Raw genomic sequence first — 14519 nt, 5'->3', positions numbered from 1 at the left:
AACAGACTGTCCAATACTTGGTTTTTCTATCCGTAAAGTCAAACAGCAGGTAACTTGTATGGAGTAAACTGTATTCAGATAGTTTATCAGCAGTCCGTCTGATTTATTGCAATACTTAGAATTTCCTGTGGAACGCAGTATTTCATTTCTACCTCCGAAAGACTCTACTTACAATTCGATCGTAGAAGAAGAAATGGACCAATCCCAACCCGTATCAGTCGAAGGCTCTTCTGCGCATGCGCAGATGATACCCCGTGCGTTAGCTGTAAACAGCTAGTAGTGACAAAAAGCGGTAAGATGTCGCATATTTATGCGGTTTATTAATGTAATTTAGTCTTTGTGTGATGTCTTATTTATTTTTTGACCAATCTATCTTACATTTTGCTTCCTGTCTGGGCGTATAGTGAAGTTTCATGTTAATGTTTGCAGCACCATGCTGTTCGTGTTAGCGTGCTGTAGCCTCACAAATGTGATGTTTCTTGTCTTTATAGGATAAAAATGGACGCACAGAAGGATATACAGCCGCCAAAGCAGCAGCCTATGATCTACATATGTGGAGGTATTTTACTGCTTTCACCGGTGTTTGTACAGCAGCTCAAACATAAGTACTACCACCGTTGAAGCACTTTCTTCTGAGTTTTGGTATTACACTTTAATGTTCATGATGGAGTGATAATAATAATCACAGGCTTTGCTTTGATGCAGCTACACAAAAATGATTAAATCCAATCTAAATGTGTTGCACTTTGAACGTCAGATCTTATTTTCACTGCTGAACTTTAAACATTTAATCATTTCTGTTGTCATAGGTTTATATCTTTAAATTTGTTTTATTTGATAAATATGTAAATTGATTTTGGGTTAGGGATTAGAAATAGAATATTTGAGCTCATTTTTTAAACCAGTGTTTGGCTCTATTCACATTTTTTGTCAGTTCATTTCAAGCTGAATTCATCCCACAAGGGGCAATTGATTTGTACCTTCCTAGTCTACATTCATGTACACAGTCAGTCAGTAACATGAATAAATAATCAATCTGTAAAAAAAACAAAAAAAAAAAAACATTTTAGCATGGGCTATGCAGCACTCCTGATGTTAACAGACTGTAATGTTTTTGTTTCCAGAATGTCACACTGAAAATGAAATCAAGGCTCGTGACCCCATCAGATGCAGAGAGTGTGGCTACAGAATCATGTACAAGAAGAGGACAAAGAGATGTATCTTTTTTGTACAGTTGTCATTGGGGGTGTGATGAAATCATGATGAGATTTCTCATTTTACTAAAAAGTTGTGTGGTGAGCACATGGTAGACTCTAAGAGCGGACCGGACAGGAAAACGGTCAAAATGCGGTCAAAACACAGTTTTTAAGTCCATCTTCCCAGTGTCCTGCAGAAGCTCCTGATGTTTCTTGGTTTGATAAAGCATCTCCTTCTTGTGTTGCATTTGTTTACACAGCGCAAGCGGAGTGTGGAGCTTCGTCCTTCCACTTAATGGCCTGGCATATGAATGACATTATTTTTGAGTCGTTCAAATGATGTCCTGTAGATGCAGATACACTTAAGCTCAGTATTATTCCTATTCCAGGCAAATTTTGGCTCAAAGTTACTTTTATTCAACAAAAGCCTTTTTTTTTTAAAAAAAAAAAGTTGTTTTATTCACCAGATATGATGCAGGCATTTTCCAGAAGTTGATAAGATGATGTACAAGAAGCACCATTATGGGGGGAAAAAAATTCTGTTTTTATTTACATTTGAACAAAAAGTTGCATTTCCATAATTATTCACACCCTTATCAATAATTAAAATAAGTCTTCATTTGCTATTACAGCAATTAAAGTCTTCCTATAGTTACTGAGCAGCTTTTTGCATGTCTCCACTGGGATTTTTGACAATTTATTTTCAGCAATGAACTCCAACTGTTGTATTTTAAACATGTCGTCCATTTACTCCTCATAGCCTGACCTTCTAAACAGACGCCTGTCTCCAGGGGACACTACTGTTTGGATTTTAGGATGTCTCCTCATCAGACCTGTGCACAAAATGCATCTGTATTGTTTTGTGACTGTTAAATTAAAAAAGTCCACTCTTATATTTTTTTATTATAGTTTTCTTAAAAGTAAAGTGGAAATCTCATCTCGTGATCGTTACACGAATATCTTGCCTTGTCAATATCTGCATATTTCCTTGACTCTCTGATTTCAGTGGTTGTTTTTGATGCCCGATGAAGACGAGGAGAGAAGCAGTTTTGACTATTGTTTACTGTTTTTTGTAGTGTATGACCATGTAAATAAATAGACCTTGGGGCTGGTTTCACATTTCTGACTTATTTTATTGCCATTATGGAAATTTCGGGAGTTTCTTTCTCTCTTGAGAAGAAAACAGATTTTGAAGTAGTCTTTGTTCTTGTCACTTTTTCCTTTTTTTTTGAAAGGTCCTACTTGCTTTTCCCACCTACTAATATATATTTGCAAAAATATATATATATATTTGAAGCTGCACAGTGTGTTCGAACAAATGCTTACCATAGCTGGTGTGTAAATGTGTGTGAATGGGTGAATGCAGTGTAAAGCACTTTGTGCTCTGCTGTAGCAGTGTAAACAGTGCTTTGTAAGTGTGGTCCATTTACCATTTTCATTTAAATAAAAACACCCTAGGAAAAACAGGTGTGATATTACAGATACTGATTCACATCCATGAGGAAAATTAGCAACATTTTTGTGTTTTTATATGGTTTAAGGAGATTTTAGAAATGTTATGTCATTTGACAGATAGATCCAGGCTTTCTCAGTGCAAGTATTGTCTTTAATACAACAAAGTTAATGAGTAACAAAACAAATCAAAAGCTGTTTTAGATAAATTATTGAAATTCACCAAATAGTAAAGCGATTAAGATAAAGTGTTTCTATAAAAAGATACATTTTTGAATTATTAAAATGCAGATTACATTTACTTAATCTGCCAAAGACATCAAATGAAACAAATCTCCAGTATTCATATTATTCACACTGGTCAAAAATCAGAAAAATGTCCAATAAACTTTAATCCACAATTAACTTAAGGGGAGAATCCCCACCTTTTTATCAGACCAAGCCACTTATTTCCATTTCTTTTTTTTCCTTTTTCAGGAATGTATTTTATTATACTAATTTCAATAGTAAAATGTATTTTTAATTAATATTCAACTTTTTTTCTCAAAAAAAAAAACAAAGCAAGTTGAAATAATAAATGAATATAAAATATAATGCGCTTTGGATTCGGGATTTGGATGGAAATGGATAAAAACTACAGAATCAAAATGGATTCACTTGAAAGAGCGTGTTTTTCTAAACTATCCAGTCATCAGTGATATCGATAATCATATCGGTGTTTTACAAGAATAATTTATTTATTCTCGGGAGCTGACATCAGGCTGACGCCGCTCCGGAGGTGTGTCCTCCTGCAGAAATCCCCGGTCCGCCCGGACACAGATGCGGCTGAGGAGAGAGAGGAGGGAGGGAGGCAGAGCCGGAGCCGGAGCCGGAGCCGGAGAACACTGCGGAGGGAGAGCAGCCATGGGGAACGCGCAGGAGAAACCGCCCGGCGGCGGCGGAGGAGGAGGAGCGGCCAGGAGCGGCGCGGGGAAGCCGGAGACCCCCGGAGCTCCGGAGAGAGGCGCCGTGAACGGCTCTCCGGGAGAAAACGGCCAAGAACACACGGGAGGGGAGCGGCGCAGCCCCGCAGTGGACACCGGTTACCTGGACGCCCCCGCCGGGGCCCTGCCTCCTCACCTGGGCCGCCTGAAGAACCAGGGGAACCACCTCTTCAGGCACGGACAGTTCGGAGACGCCCTGGAGAAGTACAGCCAGGCCATAGAGGGCTGCGCTGAGGCAGGTCAGAGGCTTTACTCACACTTATAACGTTAAATATTCATATATTTAGCTGCTCCGACTCATCTGCTGAGGGGTTAGTTTCATCATAATCACTTACTTTGGTTCAGCTGTACTCAAACATCTGTTTTCAAGGCTCATTCATCAGTAGTTCATGAAGAGTGCACTCTAGTAATTTATGCATAAAACAGCATTTTCAATGGTAAAATAATGAACTTATTGGCTGCATCAATGCTGATCAGAAGGCTTAATTATTGATGAAGATGTTGGGTGTATTCTCATTTTCAAAGTAGGTCAAATGAGGTAAACTGTATTTAGATATGAGTAAAAAAAAAAAAAAAAAAAAAAAAAAAAAAAAAAAAAAGAGATATGAGTAAAATCACGTAAAAATACCACTAAAAGTACAACTACCCCCAAATTTAACTTAAAAACAGTATTGTGAGTGTTTATGTTTCCTTAATTCCTCTAGTGTCAACTTCTTTTAGATTTAATCAGATGTTTTCATGCATCTGATGCATAAAAGCACATGTTTAAATTGGTATTCATTCTTGAAATGCATGTTCACTAATGTATAATACTTGACCAAGTGCAAGATCGCTATCAGTTCAGTGTAACTTTAAAGGCAGAGCTCCTCTTGAATGTAAATGTCCTGCCTTGTTATTCTTCCCGTTTAGCCTCTAGCAGCAGCATGTAGATGGCAGAGATGCTGTATCATATGTTCATCAGCCCTCATCAAGGTATCACACAGGAGTCCAATCAGAGACATTTGGCTCCATAATCCACAGGATCCTGTGTCAGTTATGATGGCCAGGCGGAGGCCGTGTGCCTGTGGTGCATGGGGCTTTTAGCAAAGACTGGATGTCATGCTGCACCTTGAGGGGAGCGCAGCCAACTCTACTCTCATGGTTGGCCAGGGTTACAGCTTTTTTTTTTCCTGCTGCATCACAGAGAGTATTAACATGATTAGAAGGAGCAGAAGATGTTGTGAAGCGATACTTTGAGAGAAGCATCGGCTACAGTGTGGCAAATGTCTTGAATTAAAAGATCAGTGGAGCTGCAGACAGTAGAGACTTAGAGGAGAAACATGGTAGAAGATGATCTGTCCTCAGATCTGTTTTACAGCTCTGACTGGCGCGTCCTTTCAGAGTCAGCTCAGTGTTTGTTTGTCCTCCCCTGCAGGCGTTGACAGTCCAGAAGACCTGTGTATTCTGTACTCCAACAGAGCGGCCTGCTACCTGAAGGACGGAAACAGCACCGACTGCATCCAGGACTGCAGCAAGTACGTGCAGGATGAGTACATCTACGTGTGTGTGTGTGTGTGTGTGTGTGTGTTTCTATTTAATGCATTTATCTGGTTCACAAGACCCCTTCACACAGATTTTTTTTTTTCACATTAGATTAGATTAAACTTTATTGATCATTTTGGACAGCTTCCCTCAAGGGAAATTAAGAATCCCAGCAGCACTTTATGTCAACATGGACAGAAATAGCACAACGTCACACATCAATAAAAATAATCTAGTAGAAAATGAAAACAAAAACAAAAAACAGTACTAGAAAACTAAAGTAAAAACATAAATCTGATGTAAAAGAAGAACTTGCATGTGAATAACATCAGTGGGAATGTTGACATTATGTGTCCTCTGTCCTTCTGTTACCTCCCTAAGTGACGGGTCTTTCACTTTAATTTATTAAAAATAGAAAACTCACACTGTTGCCTCAATCCCTCCAGTTGAAAAGAGAAAACCTAGCAATTCTTATTTGGGATTTAGAATAAATGCTTGATGAAATTAAAATAATATTAAATTACTGCTGGCTAATTGTGTTTTTGGAGCAAACAAGCTTGAGCATTTATGTACTTTATGTTTATTGAAGGTGGAACAGTCGTACAGTGGGTTAGAAAAGTAACCCAAATTGACTTTACCTTTCTATCTAGCAGGTTTTACTCTGCCTCGGTCATTTTACACACATTTAGTATATTTTACTCAGTTTTTTGATGCTGTCTTATAGCATCTGGTTGTTTATGGTTGCTGGTTCGAGGCCTTGCTGCGGCCTTTCACTCGGATCCTCCTGCAGGTTTTTGAACACAAAGCTGCAGATGCTCACTGTCGCACCTGCGCCGCAGAGCAGAGGTGGCGACGGTTTGATCCTCTGTGTGTTGCGTCCCTCTCTGATCCTCTTAGAGCCCTGGAGCTGCAGCCCTTCTCCCTGAAGCCGCTGCTGCGCAGAGCGATGGCCTATGAGTCACTGGAGCGCTACAGGAAGGCCTACGTGGATTATAAGACCGTCCTGCAGATCGACACCGGGGTGCAGGCCGCTCACGACAGCATCCACAGGTCAGCTCAGGGCGAATGTACAACAATGTCTGAGGACTTAAAGGTCAGAGTTTGAAGACAGTGGAAACTGATAATACAGCCAGTTTATAGCTTTGTTAAAGCGTGCCACACTATTAAAGTTATTCTTTTCATCATGGCTGACTATTTGATTTACACAAGTTATGCTTTTCACATTATATTATTATGAACTGCCCCTGGGATCCATAGGAAAATAACATTTTAGTATATATTCGTGGTTGTAATACAAAAACTGTTTTGTAATTCTAACTCATCTCCATTAAATTTACAATATATTCATTTCTAAAAATGCATGTTTCAACAAAATTGTAAGTTTTAAACTACACTTATTTTTAAAAATGGAAAAAAGAAAAAAGGATGTTGTATAGAAAAAGCTTCTCACTGACCCCTAAACTTCTCCAGCTGTTGCAGAAGCCGTCTCGGTCCTTTGTGAGCTCACTCTGATTTTAAAACCTGCAACCTTTATTAATCAAACCATCATTTTTCTCTCAGATCAGCCCCGACTGAGAGAAAAAAAGACTTTCCATTTTGCATCCAGAAACTTCACACACTCTGTGTTTTATAGCAACCTTTTATTGTAACGTTTGTGGTGCTGAGTAGTAAAATACTAAAAGAAGCTTCACATAAAATTTTAAATGTTTTCACATGCTTTTATACTTCAGTTGGTATTTTTTCTGCTCTGAACACAGAGGAATAGTGTGTAAGAACAATTATCTTGTTATTAAAGCTGAGTTTTTATTTGAAGTCTTTATCGAGCCCTCGCCGTGGTGCAAACTGTGAACGTATGAAGCAGCCCAGCTCTTCCTTCCTCTGAGAGAGTCCGGTCTGCGTGCGTCACATCAGAGGCCAGAAATCCCGCAGCGTCTACAGCGCCGGCCCTGCTAATGTAACACTCCTGCTTTCGTCTCGCTCCCCTCGTCTTCTTGCCAGGATCACCAGGATGCTGATCGAGCAGGACGGGCCTGCGTGGAGAGAGAAGCTTCCGGAGATCCCCGTCGTCCCGCTGTCCGTCCAGCAGCAGCACAGAGAGAAGCCCGTCAGCGTGGAGCAGGCGCAGGCTCGAGCCGCCCGGGCCGCGCAGGAGGAGGGTGAGCCGCGGAACCACGGAAGGCTGCAGAATGAGCTGCAGTGTAGTAGAGCTCACTGGTGTTTGAATGATGGGGATCATAAAGCAGCAGCAGCAGAAGTCACTCAGCGAGCATCAGAGGGGAACTGCTGTGAACTGCTGAAGGCTCTCGTGCTGAGAGACGGTGTGTGTGTGTGTGTGTGTGTGTGTGCGCACCATCAATAATGCAGAGGCAAGGCGATCCACACAGAGCATGGCGCTGCTGTAATGGAACAATCCAGGTCAGATTTCCTCTCAGCTCAACACAGACCAGAAGACTCCACCACGAATGCAAATATATTCAAATTTAAGCGTTGAGTTTACGCCCATAAGAACTATCGCGTGAATCGGTCTTTGGCGTTGGTAACATCAGAAATTCAACCCAAGCGACTTTAGTTTTGCAGACGTATACACAGGGATACGTGAGCGCACGCGGAGACGTATATAAACAGTTAATGAGTTCAGCAAATAGTGAATCTCGGAATAGCTTCTGTTGCTGGGGAAACGGATGAAACTGGTTCAACCTGCCAGTGTTTAACATCACATCTGTATTTATGCAACAAGTGTTTAGTGCCTTTCAAAACGCTGCCGCACATAAAAACATGGATTTTAACTTGTGAGCCAAACTATGTCATCAAAGCAAGTTTAAATCATGTCTGTATATTTATATAAACTAGCTGGAAATGGCTCAATAGGTTAGTATGGACTGTATGAAGCCAAAGCTGCAAAAGTTAGGGGTTCATGTCAAATCCTCACTGATTTGAAGATTCATGCAGCAATTCATGAGTTCGGTAGGATTTTTTTTTTTTGCAGGTCTCTCAAATTTTGTCTTTGGATGGAGGGGTTGACAGAATATTGTTAACTTTAAATATTTTTGAAATAAGGCACAATTTTCAATGTCTGATTATTTTAAACATTTTCAAGAAAAATAATAGCATTTCTCTGTTCTCAGATGCAAAAATTCCAGTTGATATTTTCTTTGCAAATGTTACACCCTGCTTATCATCCTGTGGGCTGGATTAGAATCTCTGGTGGGCCGGTTTTGGTCCACAGGCCCTTTGTTTGACAAACCTGCCTTACAGCTATCGGCAGGCACTCTTCCTGGTTGAACCCTTTCTCTGTGTGGAGTTTGCATGTTCCTCCTGTGCCCTTTCCCCAGGGACTCTGGTTTCCTCTTTTCAACTATAGACACATGCTTGTTAGGGGATTTGATTACTTTAAATTGATGGCGTTTCTTTTATTTTTGACAATGTTTCCTTAGTTTATATGTGAGTAATGCATAAGTGTTAAAAAAAAAAAAACTGTGTGTGTGTGTGTGTGTGTGTGTGTGTGTGTGTGTGTGTGTGTGTGTGTGTGTGTGTGTGTGTGTGTGTGTGTGTGTGTGTGTGTGTGTGTGTGTGTGTGTGTGTGTGTGTGTGTGTGTGTGTGTTTTTCGCGGCTCATTAGTTGTTGTGACTTTCTCAGCACATCCAGCTGAGCGTCAGTGGACTCCTTCATTTACAGAGCTGCTGACAGGCTGGTGCCTGTTTACTGATGAGTCACCAAACAGCCGTTTAGCTGAAAAAAAGCTTTAAAGACAAACTCATTCAGTACGGTCGGTCTCCGTCTGAGTCACGGATCTATAACTTCTGCTGGAGAATAAACAGCCTCTTCAAGAAATAAAGCTTTATTATCTTTGAAACCATCAAAATGATACGAGCCGATCTGTTTCAGCGTAATTGTTTCGCTGAAATCTCTCTGTTTTGTTTGTGACAGCCAGAAGAAAAGAAGCTCGCTTTACGTTGCTAAAGCAGGAGGGGAACGGTTTAGTGAAGAAAGGCCAGTTCCAGGAGGCCCTGAAGAAGTACAGTGAATGTCTCATCTTAAAGCCTGATGAATGCGCCGTCTACACAAACAGGTACCAGCAAACACGCAACACAACACAAATCCCATCAGTGACGCTAAGGAGAAGCTGCGATCTGATGCTTCACAGCTTAGGAAACGGGACAGATTTATTCAACACTCTGATGTTAAAAATAACAAAGTCTACAGTACAAGTTTCAGTCTGATGTCAATCACTGTAAAACATGAAAACATTTCTGGTAAAATCATCAGATTCAGTGCAGATAATTGACGTCATTCTCTGAGTATAGTAGAAACTTTTTTCCCCACATCTGACAACATTACGTGTAAAAATAACAGTTATATGAAAAATAAAACATCTTTTCCCTAAGGTTGTAACAGAGTTTGAGTGTAACACTAACAGTTTCTTTCCTTTGAGGATTTTCTAATGGTGAAAACAGCAGAGGGCACCATATGATCGTCTCATATCCCCTATACTGCCTGCGTCATGCCACAATGTAAAGCTCTGGATCATTACTCCATTTAAAAATGAAATAACCAGATAAAAACTGCTGCACGACAGTCAACGTTTTTTTTTTTTGACTTTTCTTTCATGACTTTGTGTTTAATTGAGATCCAGATCTAATATACAGTAAACCGTCAGAATCCGCTCAGTGAAAGTCATTTATTACGATGTCTTCTCTTTATACACAGCACACTAATGTTTCCACACCATGCTTACACACACAGATGATATCTTCAGCGAGCCTCAGTCAGATAAAGGATCAATGAGTCTGGCACTCGACTCAATAGAGGAGCCTGAACACACAACCTGACCTTTAACACCTGAATGGGATCTCACATTCAAGTGCAAACCGACAAACCCGACTGACAGTGGCTGGGAGGTTGGTTGATTCACGACAGCTGTGTGTGTGTGTGTGTGTATGTGTGTGTGCGTGGTTATTGTTGTGTTTTGTATTTTTGGTTTTGTTTAGTTCTCTTGTCAATTCATTGTATTATGACTATTATGGTTGGCCCTTTTTTATGCCATGTTCCTTATGTTAATTGTCATTTCATTCAGAGGAACCCCTTGAAAACGAGATGATGCATCTCAAGGGGTTACTCCTCTATAAATAAATGTTGAATCAATGATTTCAGTTTAACCTTTTGTTAGCGTTTCGATCTGTAGAAGCCTGAAAGATGCCTCTACCTCAAAGGATGAGGTTATTGGACTCATTGATCTATATGAACAAGGCTGCAATGATACCTGCTGCGACGGAGGCAGTGGTGAGAGTGTGTGGAGATGGCTGTTGGGGTGAGGTGAATTGAGCAGCTGAAAGAGAAGGAGAACTAAAACAGTGTTTTTTTGGACTAATAAGTGTCCGAACTTTTATCCAACCAGAGCCATTTGTCTTCTGAAACTGAACCGCTTTGAAGAGGCCAAGCAGGACTGTGACTGTGCTCTGCAGCTGGAGCCCGACAACAAGAAGGCCTTCTACAGACGAGCCCTGGCTTTTAAAGGTTTACAGGTGGCCCACACACACACACACACACACACACACAAACACACTGCTTTACTTTTTTTTTTTTTGGTGATTTTTGCTTATTTTACAGTAAATGTTTTGTGTTTCTAATAATTCTGATTGCACTTTTCCGTGTGTGGCTGTGAACACACGTCAGGACTACCTGTCAGCCAGCAGCGACCTGCAGGAAGTCCTCCAGCTGGACCCGAAAGTCCGAGAGGCCGAGCAGGAGCTGGAGGTGGTGACGGGCCTGCTGAGGCAGAGTCTGCTGGACGGCAGTGCACATTCAGCGACGGTGAGACGCTCTTTACACTGCATGTCCTCCGGTGGAGGGATCCTTGTTCAGAAATACAGCCATAAAGGAAACATCAAGCACACAGTCGTTCAATCATGAAGGATAGATGCAAATACTGTCCCAGTGAAACGAATCATCTCTTCCAGGTGTGACGTCTCGAAGGCACACGTGGAGAAAACGTGGACACAGATTGTACTCCTACTGATTTTTTTATTTAAAGCCATCAGCTGCTGTAAGCAAGAGGAAAACCTGAAAACAGCAGCGGCGGCGGCGCCCGAGCGAACAAGCGCGCCTCAGACGATCAGCTTCTCGGCTCTGCACCTCGACTCCCGAGTACGCGAGCTTTACATAACGGGGAGCTTCACTCCAAAAGTTCAGCGTGGAGGTACTCATGACCTGCTTGCACTAGGAACCCTTCACATCATTATGTAACGTACTGTAAATACTGCTTCATGGGAGAAGCTGCTGGGGTTGTGGGTGGGGAGGGGGGGAGGGGCGTGTGAAACGTGTGCCTTATTGAGATTTCTACCACAGCAAGGATGAAACACGCCAACGTTAAAAGCGTTTCTTTGAATTGTTTCAAAAGATGCGTTTGCTTTTAAATTTGGTTAAAAGGGAAAAAAAGAGAAACTTCTTTGAGTCTGTGTGTATGTGTGTGTGTGTGTTGAGGGATGAGAGGCGTGTGACACACAGTTCTTGTATTATGCACATCCAGGATCGCAGCTATTGCAGTGCAAGGCGGCTGTGTTCACATGCATGTGTGCACAGCTGCTGGACAATAAAGAAGAGGCTCTTCCATAAAGCAGCGCTGCTCTGAGTGTCGGCTTCAGCGCAGCGTTACAGCGTCGTCCAGTCCTGGTTGTTCGTGGCTGCAGTTTTACACACGTTACGTGTGTTTATTTAGGCATTTAACTTTCAGTCTCAAATTGCGTGACAAAGACTTTTCCTATAATGTTAAATTTTTCAAGACATCAACCTACGTACGTCTTGAGAGACGAGTTGGGACATATCCCTCAGGAAACAGAACTGTGTTTATAAGTATTTAAGAAATGTTGGAGCAGAGTCACTTCTAAAACAGCAGGATTGGACAACGCTGCAGTAACATCTTCCTTTGGCTCTGGGTGTTTATAATCCTGCTCACAATTCAATTTTCTTCCTAAAAAAAAAAACAAAAAAAGAAGAAGAAAAAGAAAAAAGTGTTTCATTGAACATTGGCAGCCTCCACACATTCTGAAGCCGGTTTACATGTAGCATCATCAGTTCAATCGAACTTCCCTTCAGTTTGATTCATGTAGCAAAATAACTGACCGTATCGTCCAGAATATAAGTCACACTTGTTCTTTCTTGTGCTGTGGCGCAGCTATCAAAATATATCAGAACGACTAGATGGCGCTGTATGACAGCAGAATTCTGCAACCATAAACAAACCTCCATTTCCAAAAAGGAAGAAAAAAAAAAAGCAAGACAGAAATGTTTGAACTAAGAATGTAAAATATGCACCAGTAAGTAGAAACAGACGAGCTGAAAGAGTTCAGAGTGTCTGAGAAACCTGTGAAGAAACTGCTACCAAGATGAAGAAAACAAAGGGAAGAAGAGAAGAGAATTATCGTGAGCGAAAAGTTTAGAACCTGAAAAAACAAATTCACAGATTTGTTGAACAGCTGCTAGTAAATGAGGATCACTGGCGTGCAGTTATGTCTGGGCATGAAAAAAAATCAATGCAACTTAAACACGACTGTGACTGTTAATCTGGAAAATACGGTAGAATCTGATCGCACTGCGCGTTCATATCAAATATGGAGGAAACAAATCCAACAGTTGATCAAGCAAAGGTGACATTAGAAAGATGTGTTCATGATTGTTTTGTTTTTTTTCTGCAGTTTTATATCGACCAGTAATGCGTACAGTTAATGTGAGGACAGTAATGCCTAAAAATGTGAATTAACATGGCTTTTACTGGAGAAGCACACAGATACATGCAAAACTACAGCCTCAGGTTTAAAACGGTTTATGACGGTGACTGAATGATTCAGTATCTCAGCTGAGCTCATTGCTTTTAAGATCAGTTAAAATCTTATTGTCTTTTTGCTTTGAGACAAAATCTGTGCGACGGAAGTTGGAGTTACAGGTTTGTTTGTCGTCCGCTGTAAAAATTCACTGTAACTCTCAGGGCCGGTCTTGAATGTAACCTTTGCAACTGTGTCTTTATCATATCTTGGAGGTTTTAAATAGAATTCAAAATGTTTCCTATGGTTCATCAAATTCACATGGTTTAAGTTATTGTTTTGAAAAAGCTCAATTTTTCCTCGAGTTTTAGTCTTTTAGTGCAATGAGAATAAAAAAAAAACACCCTTCAAATGAGGGTGAACGGGTTTAAAGTGTTTTTGTCTAATTGGCTCAACCTGCAGAACCTGAAAACTAAACCGCAACTTTACAAGAAGATCCAATCCAGACTCCTAAGCCACACGCTTTAAAACCCCGACCTGCGTACAGGAAAGGCGTTCTCACTCCATTAAAGCCCTTTTCATGTCTTTGTGGGAGCAGACGCTCTGCTCCTCCACCTGTTTCTGTTTTCACACCAGTTGAACAGGAATAAATGAGACTTTTTTTTCCAACTTGAGCTTTGTGACTGCACCTATTTTGAGCAGAAGCAGAAATCCAACATTTGCACAAATCCTGCAACACCTCAGCCTTGAACCAGGCAGAAAAGATCTAAAGCGTCATGTGCCAGAACTTTTGAATTTGACGTGTTAAAAGTATTCCGCATTTGTTTTTGACCCTCGTTTCATTTATTGTGCTGTGAAATAAAAGCCTTGTGGAAATGAAAACGGCTGTAATGAAGCTCTTCAGCCATTTGTACTGATGTACGGAATGTAAAAGCATGTACTGTATGTAAATAGACTGAAAATGTAAATAAACCACAACATGGATGCTTCCATCTGTCAAGTTACTGTGTACTGATGAGCATGTTTTTAGTCACATGGAGAACATGCAAACTACACACGGCATACATGTTATAACACTGTAATAAAGAGATTTCAGTTCACAGACTCACAATGATACTCTGAGGCAAAACAAACAAAACAAGAGGCCACAACCTTGACTGAAATGTTTATTCTTATAAGGATATGCATTTACATGCACATTATGAAGCAAATATTTAGGAAATATCTTTATCTCCCACCCGCCCCCCAAATAGCACAAGCCGTTTCTCCCCAAATATGAAAATATTTGTGGCACTCGTCTTCAAATAACATGACTCTGGGCGGAACGGAGGAAGCGAGGCCGTGGCGAGGTTCGCTCCGGGCTGACGTTGCTCCTCAGATGTAATCCAGCCGCCGAGCAGAAGGACCAGACTTAAAACTGTCTCCGCTCTCAGTCGCGGATTTAAAAAAAAGGGTTTTTTTATTGCTGACGATTCTGCCAAAACAGCTCATAAACTCTACAAACGTCGGCTGCGTCTTTAAAAAAAAAAAAAAAAAAAGAGGGGGACTTCAACCCAAACAAGTGTTTTGGTTTGCCATCTGGTCGCGACTCGGGCTTTATGGACTCAAC

At 40.9% G+C, this 14519-nt stretch overlaps 2 protein-coding genes across 2 annotated transcripts; both read left to right on the top strand.

Annotated features, from left to right (window-relative positions):
* Positions 1-224: 224 nt before the first annotated feature.
* Positions 225-2309, top strand: polr2k (RNA polymerase II, I and III subunit K). The gene is made up of 4 exons (XM_030120819.1): positions 225-292; positions 492-559; positions 1125-1217; positions 2203-2309. The coding sequence occupies exons 2-4, from the start codon at positions 499-501 to the stop codon at positions 2223-2225; spliced, it is 177 nt and encodes a 58-aa protein (XP_029976679.1). The 5' UTR covers positions 225-292; positions 492-498; the 3' UTR covers positions 2226-2309.
* A 1183-nt stretch (positions 2310-3492) lies between these two features.
* Positions 3493-11434, top strand: spag1a (sperm associated antigen 1a). Its single transcript, XM_030120700.1, has 8 exons — positions 3493-3870; positions 5046-5145; positions 6050-6202; positions 7151-7308; positions 9081-9222; positions 10549-10675; positions 10827-10964; positions 11111-11434. The coding sequence occupies exons 1-8, from the start codon at positions 3552-3554 to the stop codon at positions 11114-11116; spliced, it is 1143 nt and encodes a 380-aa protein (XP_029976560.1). The 5' UTR covers positions 3493-3551; the 3' UTR covers positions 11117-11434.
* Positions 11435-14519: the final 3085 nt, after the last annotated feature.

Source organism: Salarias fasciatus, chromosome 22 (genome assembly GCF_902148845.1).
Source record: "Salarias fasciatus chromosome 22, fSalaFa1.1, whole genome shotgun sequence".
NCBI classification, from domain to species: Eukaryota; Metazoa; Chordata; class Actinopteri; order Blenniiformes; family Blenniidae; genus Salarias; species Salarias fasciatus.
This window is presented reverse-complemented; position numbering and strand designations above follow the sequence as displayed.

Excerpts from the sequence above, each read along its gene's own strand:
- polr2k (XM_030120819.1), top strand. The coding sequence starts at position 499 with ATGGACGCACAGAAGGATATACAGCCGCCAAAGCAGCAGCCTATGATC. Across the intron at positions 560-1,124 it reads TATGATCTACATATGTGGAG|AATGTCACACTGAAAATGAA; the intron begins GTATTTTACTGC and ends TTTTGTTTCCAG. Across the intron at positions 1,218-2,202 it reads CAAGAAGAGGACAAAGAGAT|TGGTTGTTTTTGATGCCCGA; the intron begins GTATCTTTTTTG and ends CTCTGATTTCAG.
- spag1a (XM_030120700.1), top strand. The coding sequence starts at position 3,552 with ATGGGGAACGCGCAGGAGAAACCGCCCGGCGGCGGCGGAGGAGGAGGA. Across the intron at positions 6,203-7,150 it reads GCTCACGACAGCATCCACAG|GATCACCAGGATGCTGATCG; the intron begins GTCAGCTCAGGG and ends TCTTCTTGCCAG. Across the intron at positions 7,309-9,080 it reads CCGGGCCGCGCAGGAGGAGG|CCAGAAGAAAAGAAGCTCGC; the intron begins GTGAGCCGCGGA and ends TGTTTGTGACAG.